This window comes from Carettochelys insculpta, chromosome 1 (genome assembly GCF_033958435.1).
Source record: "Carettochelys insculpta isolate YL-2023 chromosome 1, ASM3395843v1, whole genome shotgun sequence".
Lineage (NCBI taxonomy): Eukaryota > Metazoa > Chordata > Testudines > Carettochelyidae > Carettochelys > Carettochelys insculpta.
This window is the reverse complement of record NC_134137.1, coordinates 160,300,318-160,314,981: the sequence shown is the minus strand read 5'-3', so window position 1 is coordinate 160,314,981 and position 14,664 is coordinate 160,300,318. Positions and strand designations below refer to the sequence as shown.

Below are 14,664 nucleotides of genomic sequence, written 5' to 3'. Positions count from 1 at the left end.
ACAGAAAGGAGAGCTCCCTGGCTGCAACTATGAATAAGAGCTGGAGGTGGGGACCTGTTGCTGCTTCTGAGAGCTGGATGGAGCCACGCTAGCTAGGGAACCTGCCATAGCCTCACTGTGCTGCCAAACAGATTTTTAATAGCCTGGCTGGTGGTTCTGACTAAAGATACCAGTGTCCTATTTTGTCCAGGCATTCTTTTTGAAAACCAGACACTGGTCAACCCTATTTTTATGCCCCTACTAATGTATCTTTCAGCATTGATTTTAGTGAGATTACACCTCAGAAAGAGGGGCTACTTTGTGTAAGGGTAATAGAAACTGATCTTGAAGTGAAAAACCTTCATTTTTAAGGCCTAAGGGGATGGCTTTTACATCATTTAGAAGTACTTCTTATCTTATCTGAATGAAAAGAGTTACATTAATGTAATGGTAATATCACAAAAGGCTATGCTGAAATTGCATATGTTAGGCTACTTCTACACTTGCCCCCTTCTTTGAAGGGGCATGGTAATCAGGCTGATGGGAGATAACTAATGAAGTTCTGTGATGCATATGCACTGCTTCATTAGGCTAAATCTCCCCCAGGGCAGCTTCAAAGTGTTAATCTTTGAAGTGCAGGTATGCTGTGTAGTCATGGGTGCTTCAACGTTTGACACTTTGAAGTTGCCGCAGGGGAGAATTAGCCTAATGAAGTGTTGCATATGCATTGCAACACTTCATTAGTAACCTACCATTAGCCTGATTATGATGCCACCTTCAAAGAAGGGGCTGTAGACATAGCTATAGTGTTTAATAGCAAGGCTGACAGGGATCAATTGCTTATCCTGTCTATTTATGGTATGCATTTTACAGGAGTGACTTGGTCATACAAAGAGATCCACTGCACAGCCCTTATGCCCAAGTAGATTCCCTTCAACATTAATGGGATTCCATGCAAGCAAGCAAGACCTGGACACACAGATACCTTTGTAGAATGGGCATAAAAAAAGAATACATTAAACTAAACATTGGAAGAATACATCAGGGTCCAAAAAGTGTTTCTGGGCCATGTTATGTTCTGTGGCCCATGATAACCATAGAATCTAATTTTGAAGTGTTGCTAGGTATTAGAAACATGCATTATTTTTTCTTTAATTCCAATTAATAAATAATTTGGATGAAGCTATTTAATCTGAAGGTATAAATGTTCACAAAAACTCTAATATACAGTAGGCTTTTCTCTAAGGATAAGCCTATAACACAGTATTCAACAATCTGAGAGTTTTGTTTATGTGAATATTTCTGTCTGTGATATGCTGTAAGAATCAGACAGTATCTAAATTATACTTTGAAATTTAGACAACATTTTGTAAAGCAGATGTCATTGGAAGGAGGAGACTGATTCAGATTGCTAAATCAGTAGTACATTGCTGATAGGAGATAGGGATCTTTTCATCACCACTAAAGAAAAAGCAAAGGAAAGTGAAAAGAAGTATCTCCTCACAGAAAATGTAATATCTGACATAAGTTTATCTTATACTTCTTCAAAGGTTACATAATATAAATTAACAATTCTCAGTATGGAGCAGGCACTAAATAGTGACAGATGAATTAAGCCTTCGGCCAATAAACAAAGACACAAAACTTAGTGCCATTAAAAAGAGATTTTCTTGTATAACTATATATTTTCCCACTAGATACAGTAGCTAGTTTAAAAGGACTTCCAGAAAAAAATGATCAGTCTGATTTAAAAAAAAAATAAATAAACTCCCAAATCAGAGATTTCACCATAGCTTTTGCTCCCACTTCTCTGGGCTGGGCTTTAGCTTTGATGTGAATATGCAAGGTATTCATATCAGGTAATGAGTGCACACAGTTCATATTACTAATGGAAATCTGTCAAAGGCTAAACCTATTATGAGCCTGCTTAGCAAGGGAGATAAGCAAAGGAATGCAGTGCATGGCAGAAAAGTATTCCCAGGGCTCACTGTCTGCTAGGAAGGCATTGGTCTAAGTAGAAACATGGAGGTAAGAAAGCTGAGCCACTGTTATGTCATAATAATAATAATAATAATAAAAGACTCTTAGGAGATTTGTCTCTAAGCAGTTCTGGAAGCTGCTGTCCCACTTCACACATGGCAGACAACACACAGGCCTCATTCACATATCAAACGTTGGTGAAGACTTTCCACCTTCCTCAAACCAAGGAAACACATATTTGCGTTTACAAACATTCACCAGCTTGAAGGAAGGAAGGAGGAGACTGCAGCAGTTGAATATAAAATGTCTTCCCTAAGGCTGCAGTGGTTCTCCTTTCTAGGACATGAATAACCAGCTGTTCAGAAAACACATAGGAAAAGGCTCATACAAAATGGTGACCTGTGCAATTGAGTAGAAGACAAACAACCATAGAGGCTAGGTCTGCATGGCATACAGCTGTCGGAAGGGTCATGCAAATAAAGACACTTGACAGTGCAAATGAGGAACTAATTTACAAATCGTGGACCTCATTTGCATACTTTCACATGATTGCTGTCCTGGCAGAGGCTTTACTCATCACAAAATGAGCCATGTAGACAGGGATCTGTCAACCACAGCCCTCCTTGTTGACAGCTCCTTGTCCCTAACAAAAATGAGGGAAAAGGGGTTGTTGACAAGGGGGTTTTAACTGACAGACCCCCATCTTTACAGCTTGTTTTGTGGCTACTGAAGCTTCTGCCAAGACTGCGATCATGTGAGAGTATGCAAATGAGGTCCATGATTTGTAAATGGGTGCCTCCTTTGCATTGTTGAGTGCCCTCATTTGCACGACCCTGCAAGCAGCAGCATTCAATGTCGATGTAGCCAGATAGAGCAACTTCTCAGGAAACAGCTGAATTCCCAACTTCCTGAGGGCCTGCTGTGTGGAAGACACCATGAAGTTTCCATGCTGGAGCCATTGTGTCTTTGAAATAGTTACAGCTTTTGCTTCCCTTAGGTAACTCTTTTTTTTTTTTTTAACAGCTGCCTAAAGCTAAGCCTAAAGCTAAGCAGCACAACTGATATGATTCAATATACCACAGAGTATACTTTTAGGTATACCAAACTGTAATGTGAAGTGGAAGGTACAGGTAGCTGAAACAGGATGGTTGTGTTCTCTTTCAGGCTCTGTCATGGGCTTCTTAGTGATATTGAGCAAGTCCCTTAGATCCCTCCAGACCTAATATTCATGATAAAAATGATACTACCCTTCCTCAAGGAAGTGTGATACTAATTTCATTAATGATCACAAGATGCACAGAAATTATAGTGGTAAGTACCATAGAAGTTCATATAACTAGTGTAGAAAAGTGCTTTGAAAGTCATAAGAAAAGAGAGGGATTTAATCTTTCCATATATATAGATTTTCACTTCAGATGGTTTTAGTATATTTAGATTTTACAGAGTATACATACATGCACACAGACATACACACACAAAGGCCCTAATGTCTCACTATTTTTAATATATTTATACTCCTGACACTTATGTAGGATAGGGAAATGATAATATTTCCATTTTACAGATGGTAACTGAGATACAGAGAAGCTAAATGATTATGCCAAGGAGACAGAGGAAGGCTGTGGCAAAGTAGGAATTAAGTCCCCAAGTTCTAGGCTAATGCTTTAACAACTGGATCATCCTTCCTAACCCATTCAGCCAACAAAAATTCATTATCCTCTGGAGGTCTAAGCAACTTTGTTGTTCCATTACAGATCATAATAGCACAAAGAATACTGAACTTACTACATACAGAACAGATCAGTTACAACATAGGGACTTAATTTTAAAATGTTGTTCCTATGTAGCCCTAGAATGTGAAAATTGTTCACAGCTGACTTACTCATGATAATATGATTCTAGCTGCCAAAGCCTTTTTTTTTTGTCTTACCCTGTCATTTGGATCTGAGTTGAGGACAGGCAAAATGGAATGGACATCTTATATAAATAAATGTGGTGGAAACTTGCTGTATGTGTGTATATGTTTTGTTTTAATCCATTTCTGCATATGATGTAACAGCCCCCTTTTTTTAAAGATGACTATCCCTTTTTGGCAACATTTGCTTTTTTATTTGAAGATAGGAAGGGGTGTTCATATATAGGTCTAGATCTTCAGCTTCAATGGAATTATAGTAATTTATTCCAATTGAACTTGTGGCTCATGGATTTCATATAGCACATTCTGCACTGGATGGAAATACGACATACCCCAGGACAGAATCTCCCACCACAAAGAAAGAGGCTGGAAGGTCTAGAAGACAATATGCATTAAACATGAATACACACACACGTACGCACACACCAGAATATAACCATATGTTCTCTGCATCAGTACATTTCCAAACAGGTAGAACAATAGTTATAGATTATGGAGATTCACTGGTTTCCCATTAGGTATGATAACCTTTAATTATAAACCTAATTTTGAAAATGCAAACTGAAAAACTAAAACAACCTGCATGGATTAAACATACCTAGAAAGTTAGTAACAAACAATTCGGCAAAACCATCTGGTAAATGTGGGGAGGGGGCTCAAACACTGCTGTGATTGCTCTCATTCTCTGATCAGCTCCGTAATTTTGGGTTTTGCTAGTTGTAAGTCACAAACAGCTTGGTCTAGAAACCTCATATTTTAGGACTGGTTCTTATGACTAGTTTTTGGGGAAAGTAAATTTGTTCATGGAATTAGTTGTCAGTCATGCTTTCCAGATAGATACAAACTTTAAGAAGCTTCACAAACAGCAAGCAGTACTCTTGCACTTTAAAGTTAATAACAAATTTATTAGGTTATGAGATTTTGAAGAAGAAAAAAAGAACAGTGAAAGGCTGAAGACCTAGATCAAAGCAAAGAACTGCTCCTGTATGAAGATTTTACCTGAGATGAGAACAACACTTTAGGGTGATGAATTTGTAGGTGATAAATCTCTTAGGGAAGTTAGCTGTGCATTTTTTAATTTATTTTAATCCCATAACTCACTTTAGTCTTCCTGTTTGTACTAATTACCACTTAAATCATACTGTTTTTCCTCAATAAAAATTATTGTGTTTATTATTAAACCCAGTGTAAACAGGTATTAGCTAGGGCAGGCTGCCACTGTGTAGATCTCTCTTTTATTGATAAAGGGGACTAACATAATGAGCCCTCCCTGTGCAAAACATTTGCACAGAGAGAGATAAATTTATTTGGAGTTTAGATCCTTCTGGGTGGTTGATTTCCTGGGTACTGAGCCCTAGAACTGCATCTTCCCAGATCTGAGTTAAATCAATGTCTGTTCTACAGGGAGGTGGTAACCTCAACTCTGTGCCTGTCGGGGGGAGACCAGAGATTCTGGTCCAAGAAGACAGCATGGTGGGGAGACCCAGAAAGCAAGAAATTGGGCATCAGTAGCATCATCAGCACACGAGAGAACATCCCAAGGGATCTTCTGTGACCGCACCCCATCACAGGATGGGTTTTACCCATGAAACCTCATGACTTAATGATTATTTTTAGTTTCTAAAATGGAACAGAAATGCTCATTATTTGTGAAGTTACAGACTAACACAACTACTTCTCTGAGACTTCTTAAGGAGCTTACCAGTGATACTGGGTGGTGAGCGGAAGGTGAATAGGCAAAGATGAAAGGAGTGGCAAGGAGGAAGAGGAGGGAGGATAAAAGGGACATATCACTGAAGGAAAGGGACCCATCTATCACTATAGAACTCAACTCACACATACATTCACTTTATATATCCCACCTCTATGTAATTCTCTTCCAATGGTACAATGCTTTAGCAAGTTCATTTTTAGTTAATTGAGTAAAAGTTCTCAGTATTATGTTTTTAATCACATGGGGTATTTACTGTCTGACTCCTGAATTCAAGTCTAAATTTTTTTAAAACCCAACAGAAACAATCACAATAAATTGTAATGTATGTCACTTGGAAAATTAAACCTTTTCATTAGTACATAAACAATATATAAGACACATTTAAGCTACATTTCCACTAGCTCCTTCCTTTCAGAAGGGGCATGGTAATGAGGGAGTTCAGAAGATGCTAATGAGGTGCTGCCATGATTACGCAGTGCCTCGTTAGCATAACGGTGGCACAGCTAATGGGAAACTAGTGAATTTCAATAATCAAAATGCACACCGCCTGTGTAGATGGGGGCCTTTCAAAAGGACTCCCAGATTTTGAAAGCCTATTCTTCCTAAAACCAAATAGGAAGTAGGGGCTTTTGAAGTATGGGGGTCCTTTTGAAAGGCCCCCATCTACACAAGTAGTATGCATTTTGAAAGCGGCACTTTGGAATTGCACACAGCTGTCATTATGATAATAGGGCGCTGCATATTCATGGAAGTGCCTCATTAGCATCTTCTGAACTCCCTCATTACCATGCCCCTTCCAAAAGGAAGGGGATAATGTAGATGTAGCTTTAATGTCTTTATGCTTTTCTACCAACCACAGACCACAAGGCAAGTAATATAATATGGTTACTGACCATAGCTTATGGTGCACAGTGTATTAAAAGAACAAAATTGATGATAATACCAGTGTATCTGTTTTCTCAGTTCGGTCACATAAAATATGAAGACAACATGCAGAACTGCAGCAATGACAAAACAAATGAACTTGCTAAAATGCTCTGAAATGTGCAAGTTCGTCTATCTTCCCTGTTCGTCAGATACAGATATCATGCAGTTCTTCTCTCTTGATCCAATTCATTTTTAAACAACTCAGAAGTAAGCCAAGTCTCTTCTAGCGTGGTCAAACTTTTATTTTAACATTAACTATGGAGCTTTTCCCTGCATAACTGACTAATGAATGTTCTTTATCACAAATTATGTGAGTTCTTGTCATTATACTGCTTTCATTTTTCCCCTTTTTGATAGCTGTAGCTTCAAATAACATTGTGCATTAAATTTGCCAGTAAGATATATTTCTGCAGTGAATGCACCATTCCAAAGTGATTGAGAAAATACCAGAAGGATGGAAGATTACGTACTATTCAAGTGCATATATCACATATTGAGAAGATAATTGGCAGCCTTATTTTGGAGTGAATTATCTACAGCACTCTTCTATCTCCACTCTCCTTCATGAGAGTCAAACACAGTATATTGATATTTACTGTTAGCATAATCACTAGAGAGTAATTGCCTGCTTCTAGTCACCAAATAAATCAATGCATCTACAAGAAAATATGAAGAGAAACTAGATATTGTGTTTAAATAAAACATGATTGATTGCCTGAATTTCTTCAAATCAGCACATGGTATTATTTCCATATATATAACCAAGTAATCTCATAGGTCAAAATTACAAATCATAGGGTTTATGTTTAGCTTCTCATAACTTGGGGAAGTACATTAGTAGATAAGAAAGTAAAATTTCAATAAGATCAGAAATGTTTCTACAATTTCATATTAATGCATACTATAACACATTAATTAACTGCCAGATGTCATTATACATCCATATTGGATTTTGCAGAACAACAAAGAGAACCTAAAGCAGATACTCCTACTCTAAGACTCTTTCTTTATATATTTTGTTTCCTAATCCAAATGCATTGCAACTAACTTCTTACTCAGATGTTACTGAGACATACAAGACTCTATTTCACCTTAAGTCCGCAGGAAAAACCTAAGCTTTGCTTGCTATTAAGGAACATTGAGGTGGAAATGACATGAAGTGCACTGCATTCTGTTTTTTTTTTTTTTTTGCATTCTGAAGATCCATGATACTGCAAATGAATGATCTCCCAGTATTTTAAAACAATTTTATAAATCAATTCAGTATGATTTTTCCTTGGATAGAGAGAGCTATGCCATTTTCTTTCAAAATTAAGACAGGCCATTGGAATACTGAGGTTTGGAGAAGAGGAAGGAGTTAAAAAACTCTTGGAGTAACCCTTACAAAGTTTTCTGTAGGAGAGTGCATTGCTATTAATATGTGAGGGATCAACTCGTGATGTAACTTTTATAGGAATGTTGAAAGTTTTAATGTAAATTATATTAAAATGATATTTTTCTCTGTCACCAATATTATGTTTCAGAAGATATAGCCATAATTGGATTTATTTTTATTAGTGGTAGATATATTTAGAATACATGGAGTGAAACTGTGGCCTTAAAGAAATCAGTGAGTGTGCACCATTAACATCACCGGGGTTAGGATTTCACTGCTGGAGTTCACCAGTCTGTACAGTTTGATCAATCTGTTGGATGGTTGTGTGGGTGGGTCTCATGGAGCAGACTCATGGACGTATTCCTGAGATGATACATCCCAGCATGAGTCTACTCTGTTATAGCAACACTAGTTCTAGACATGCTGAATTCAAAAAGCAGCTTTCCTCAAACCACTATAGTGGGCTTCAACATGTTATTTTCTGCCACAAATAGGCCATATCTGCACTAGCACAGGGCATGGAAATGATGCAGACCGGGGAATATTATTGAGGCACTACCATGCATATAATAATTACTTGCAAAGTGCTGACAGGCAGTCTAGCAGCAGGCACTTCAAAATACATGCCCAACTTTGAAATTCCCTTCCTCCCAAAACAAACTGGGAGTAAGGGAGTTTCGAAGTTGGGTGCGTATTTCAAAGCACCCGCAACTAGACTGCTTGTCAGCACTGTGAAGTTAGCAACTCTGAAATTTGTGCAGCCACCATTATGCTAATGAGGCACTGCATATGCATGGCAGCGCCTCACTGATATTCCACTGTCCACGTCATTTCCATGCCCCCTTCAAAGAAAGGGGCTAGTGTAGACATGGCCATAATGTAGGTTCTACTTTACCTATCTTACAAAAACACTGAACACTCACACTATTTCCTACTGGTCTCTAAAATAGACCTTATTCAGAATGCCGTGCACATTAATTGGAGCTTTGTAAGACTGTTGGGCACATCCAAGGAAGGATAAATGATGATAATATAATCTTTTGTCTATGCTGAAGTAGCTGCAATGCATATCATGAATGACCTTTACATAAAAAGACAATGTCTGTGTTTACAGCATCAGACAATAACATTAGGAGCCTGTAATTACCTGTAACGGTTAATTCTGTAGTTCTTCTGACAACAAAGATTCCATATTTTAACTCACAAGTATAATTTCCAATGTCATCTTCTCTAACCTCCCGGATGATGAGACTGTCCTTTTTGAACACAATACTCGGTCTCCAAGTTTTTACCTTGCACTCCTGTTCAAAAACAATACAATACACCCATGACTTGTATTTAAATTTGGTGATTATTGACAACACTGATGAAGTTAAAGAACCTAGGAAACAGTTTAGATTATTTATGGTACCTCATATACTGTCCCCCAAAAATTCTACTTCACTGAGTAACATGAGAGCTGCTTGGATTCCAGAATGGCAGCGAATTTATTCCTTTAATGATGGAGTGGTGAAGTAATACTGTTGAAGAGTTCCTATTCTTCCTGTCTAATTAATATTGTCTCTGGGATTATTACATATACGGAAAACTTATCTTTATTATGTTAATGACAGCTAGAGGGCATGGGATGTCATTGTAATGCAATAATTAACCAAAAAGGAGGGAAGCAGGAGAGAATGAGGAAAAATGAGGGAGCAAGTCGTATCTCCATACCTGACAGCATATTAAAATTTGCTTTGAAAGGTTTCACCTATCTGTGAGCTTACTATGGATTCAATGAGATAATGAAATGTCTAATTTGTGCTATTTATACACACAAAATATAATACGTCTCTAATGTAATAGATAATGATACAATTGTATATGTTTTATTCATGCTGAAATGCATTCTTATTTTTATTGTTTAACAACTGGACTCACCTGCTAAAGTCAGGTCTACACTAGGCAGTACAGTCAATTTCAGATATGTTAGCTACGGCAATTGCACAGCTAGAATCGACATATCTGAAAACGACTTATCTGACAGTTTTTACTGAGAGAGATCGACTGACAGCCCCATACAGATCAATTTCATGCATCTCTACCAGATGGGCAAAATTGAACTCCGGAAGATTGACCCTGACCTCCAGGTTGATCTTCCTGGAAGTGTAGGCATGCCCATAAGTTGAAATTTGTTATGGTCTCAGAGTGTGTGTATGTGTTGGCTATTTTCATTGGTTCCCCCTCATATTGTTTTCATACCTTTTTTTCTAATTTTCTGTGTTATATTTTAAACAATTAAAATAAAATGTGCAATAGTTGTATGCTTTTGGATATTTTTTTTAGGATTTTCCAAACTTCAGCTAAGAAATAATTTACAAGTCAATGGACTAATGTCCTTGAGACTTTTGATGTAAGTGTACAAAATAATCTGCTCATTTTGATCAGCCTAGCAGCTTGCCGTTCTTACAGAATATAGGATAGTTTTGTAAAATGCCATTCAGACTTTTTTTTAGAATAAATATACACCCACACACATGATTAGGCCTCAGCTGGAGTACTGTGTCCAGTTCTGGGCACCACAGTTCAAAAAAGACGTGGAGAAACTAGAGATGGTCCAGAAAAGAGCGACAAGAATGATTAAAGGTCTAGAGAATGTGACCTATGAAAAAAGGTTGAAAGAATTGGGCTTGTTTAGTTTGGAAAAGAGAAGATTGAGGGGAGACATGATAGCGGTTTTCAGGTATCTAAAAGGGCGTCATAAGGAGGAAGGAGAAAACTTGTTCTTCTTGGCCTCTGAGGATAGAACAAGAGGCAACGGGCTTAAACTGCAGCAAGGGAGGTTTAGGTTGGACATTAGGAAAAAGTTCCTGACTGTCAGGGTGGTCAAACAGTGGAATGAATTGCCAAGGGAGGTTGTGGAATCTCTATCGCTGGAGATATTTAAGAACAGGTTAGATAGATGTCTATCAGGGATGGTTTAGACAGTACTTGGTCCTGCCATTGGGGCAGGGGGCTGGACTCGATGGCCTCTCGAGGTCCCTTCCAGTCCTAGTGTTCTATGATTCTATGATAATCCACAATAATCTTAAATAAATCCTTGCAACCTACCAAGTAATAAAAAATAGTTGACATTTTAAGTCCCTAGATAATCATTCCATTACATATTTTAAATCTTAGCACATTTCAGATCAAGCTATAATTACCTACATCTTCTGAGATAGTGGCTCAGTCAGTATCTGTCTAGATCGTAAATTTGGTACAATCACTGGATAATACAGTCTTAGATACCCTATTTACAAGTACTGTTAATGGGGCTAAGTAAATTTGTGTAGTTTTAAAATTAGAAAGCATACTGAAATATGGAAAATTATAGTTAATGATTCCTGTACACACAGACTAATTTCAGGTTTAGCTAAGTGTTCAATATTATTATAGTTTATCCAGTACCCAGGGCATATTAAATGGTGTCAAAGGGGGTAGCCCTGTTAGTCTGTAGCTTTAGAAATAACAAGCAGTCCTGTAGCGCCTTAGAGACAAAAAAAATTTTAGTTCATGAGCTTTCATGGATAAGGCCTGCTCAGTCTTATGCACAAAAGATCATGGCATAATAAACTTGATCATATTTAAGGTGCTACAGGACTGCTTGTAAGGCACGTTAAGAAATATATCCTACAAGGTGCAAAGTGCTCCTGAAAAGTACAGCGCCCCCTCAATTCCAACTGCAGTCACTGGAAGCTTCATTTAACAAGTATGTCATGGAACCAGGACCTAAATAACTCTCCAGAAAAGCAAATTAGTGCACAATGTTAAAATAAAGTTATCAGTCAATCATAGAGAAATACAGATATTTTTAAGTGAAAGCTAATTTTCTGTCTGGGACATTGTTTTTTTTCCCCTTTTCTTTCCTAAATTGTGTGAAAAATGGGCAGATCATGACCCTTAAACATGAATTTTTATTCTTGGTTATAGATGACATTTTAATGCTATTGAAAACATGGGATTATTGTTTAATTGTATGAGGTATAATTTAAATTGTACAGTGAGGTAAAATGTCCAGTTTCTTTATCAAACAATGTTTTCTCTTCATATCTTTCTGAGTAAATTTCACATTTGGAAACTGAGAATTCTAACAGCACAGTCTTGAATCTAGCATAGGACAATTGCTGTGTCTTCTTCTCCTGCCAGCCTTACCAATATATCTCATACCAGACCATCCTCAGAACATTTTTTTCCTTTTTCAACCAGACATTCCAATTGAAAGAGGATGACAATTTATTTGGTTGTTTTGCAATACAGTTAGATAAGAATAGGAAGATAAAAAGCTATTACTTTAAACACTTTGCCATTAGTCCTTTTATTATACTATCATTGTTTGCCTTGGTATTCATATTCCTTAAATCCAGTCAAACTGTATATCACAGCCAAATAAAATGCAGCAGAACTTGACTTAATCTTTTGTTGAAGGCAACAGAAGTTTTCTGTATTCCTTACCTTATACCACAGGATTTCAGGCTCTCTATATGGAATTAAAAAATCCTCTATGTCAGGGCATGAGATTTCCTTGCTTTTGCTAAGTTCAGCTTTTTCAAAGTACTTCATCTTTGAATTGTAGCAGACTCCAGTGTCATTTTCCCCCACTGTCAGCGAAATGGATACTTTCATACAGTAAGTAGAGTTTCTGTAACATAACACAAATAAAAAATAATGGCTCCAGTGTGAAAAATAAATTCCAGTCACATAATTGTTTGGATGCAGTTATATTCATTCTAGGCAGGGGAGAGGGAGAAAAATAAAACTATTCTGGCTGTATGCATGTTGTGTGATATCCTTAGATATTCAGGGTCAGATTCTTCTCTTTACAATCCTCACTTCAGCCACTAGATTTTAATGTAATAACGATAACTGGCCTGAATCCATGATATAACCCTTTCTTTTCCTCTGAATTTCCTTCCATCTGCCATAACACTCTGAACTGTTTATTGGCAGGCAATTTCCTAGTAAGAAAAGGCCAAGTAAAGCTCCATGCACTAACCAGCAAAGAACCATAATCAGCCTTCTGACAAACATTATTACAACAGTTCTCTGGGGAAACAAGTCAATTCCCTCACAGCAGCCTAGTATCACACTGGAAAGTTTGGCATAACATCATGAAAGGGAGTGTTAGTTCCCCACACCCTATATTCAAATTTAATTTGGTTTTCAAGGGAAGCAATAATCTAAACTATAGTTTTAAACAACGTTTGATCGAAAATCAGAGTTGTGCTTTCTTTCACTCCATAGAAAGCAGTTTAAAGTGTATTTTAATCTAGACACCTACCAGCTTGTTTACCTTAGTGTCTCATCTCCACATTCTCAGACCTAAATATTACTCCGCAAAATCCTCAGCTTTCATTAGCTTGGGTTCTTTCCTGCAACTTATTGCTTTCCTTTTACTGGCCATATGTTGATATGCCAGACAGGCAGAGACTGGGGAATGCTGTTTCGCTTTCCTCATTTCACTATGTACTTCAATTAGTCTCAAAGACAAAATGACTTGAAGGATTTATTTTTTTCATTGTGGGTTTCCAGATGAGCAGGATGAGAATACCTAAGGTTGAGAACTCTCTAGGCGTTCACTGTGACAGTGCAAACATCTTCCCCTACTGTTCTGTAAATGCATTTGACCTCTAATCCGCTGAAAGTGGCTCCTGCAGAGAGCACTAAGACATTTCTCCTTTACTTATTTTCACTCTCAAACTCTGTGAGATGACTGCTGATTTACAAGAGACTAGTGAATATGTAGCATTGCAGGCACTCCAAAATAACTGAATTTTCCTTTATATTTCCTCATACCTGTTTAGTGTCTTGGTTTATCAGGAGGCAATTAAAAGTCTACAAGTAAGCAAAACAGCACACAAAGAACACCACAGCTCATAGTGCAGTAATTCTGTCAATGTATTTAAATCATGAAGGTTTTTTTTTTTTTTTCATGGCAGATAAAACATCTTTCCTAGAGAGAAGTCATCATGTACTCCTGTCCTTGGAGCTATGTGATGTTTTCTGTGTACAGTTGTGACTAGAGCTGATAATACCACTGCATCCATAGTAAACAATTTATTCATTGAGTATAAATCATTCCTAAGTCACAAATTGTCCTAAGTTGTGACCTCTGTCTGCCCATATTGATATCTTTTTCCCTTTTCTATGAGTGGCTCACCTAACCTTTGTCAGAAGAAAACAGCCAAAGCAATTCACAGAGGGCAGATTTTCTCACTGTCAGGGTGGGAGCATGCTACTAGGAGACAGATAGAAAGAAATAGGCAGGTATAGTGAATTTAATTAGAACATTAAACATTTTTTTCTTTCCCCATGTCTACACAACAATGCGTTATGTTGCACACATCATCCTGCGAGTTCAAAATTCCTTCCTAACAGTGACAGAAGGGAGAACCACATCACTGTAATTCTGCTTCTCTAAACATACCAGTCAGGCAGGAATCTCATTCTTGGTTTGCATCTCTACGGAACTCATTATTCAGAAGAGTTCACTATCTAAGGGTTATTTTTTTATTTTTATTATTTCCAAGAAAGGCTTGATTCAGAGCCCTGTCCTGCTGAGCATATGCCAACATCAGGTACCTCGGGGCACCATAAAAATCTATCTGATTCCCTCCTGAATCTGGTCAGCAATGGTAATGGTGCCAGTTAGAACTTGAATATTCTTTCTGGTCTCTGCTCACAGTAGAATGACTTGTTACAGATCAAATTTCCTTTATTTTCTTTGTCATTTCTTCCCTAAGGTTCCTTTCGAGG

At 37.5% G+C, this 14,664-nt stretch overlaps 1 protein-coding gene across 1 annotated transcript in view; it reads right to left on the bottom strand.

Annotated features, from left to right (window-relative positions):
- IL1RAPL1 (interleukin 1 receptor accessory protein like 1) overlaps nucleotides 1–14,664 on the bottom strand; it is a 588,383-nt gene that overhangs the window by 465,030 nt on the left and 108,689 nt on the right. Inside the window, exons 3-4 of the mRNA XM_074988202.1 lie at nucleotides 12,364–12,550; nucleotides 9,038–9,191 (exon numbers count right to left, since the gene is read on the bottom strand). Of these exons, the coding sequence (XP_074844303.1) occupies nucleotides 9,038–9,191; nucleotides 12,364–12,550 (341 nt within the window). The remainder of the gene's footprint in view (nucleotides 1–9,037; nucleotides 9,192–12,363; nucleotides 12,551–14,664) is intronic.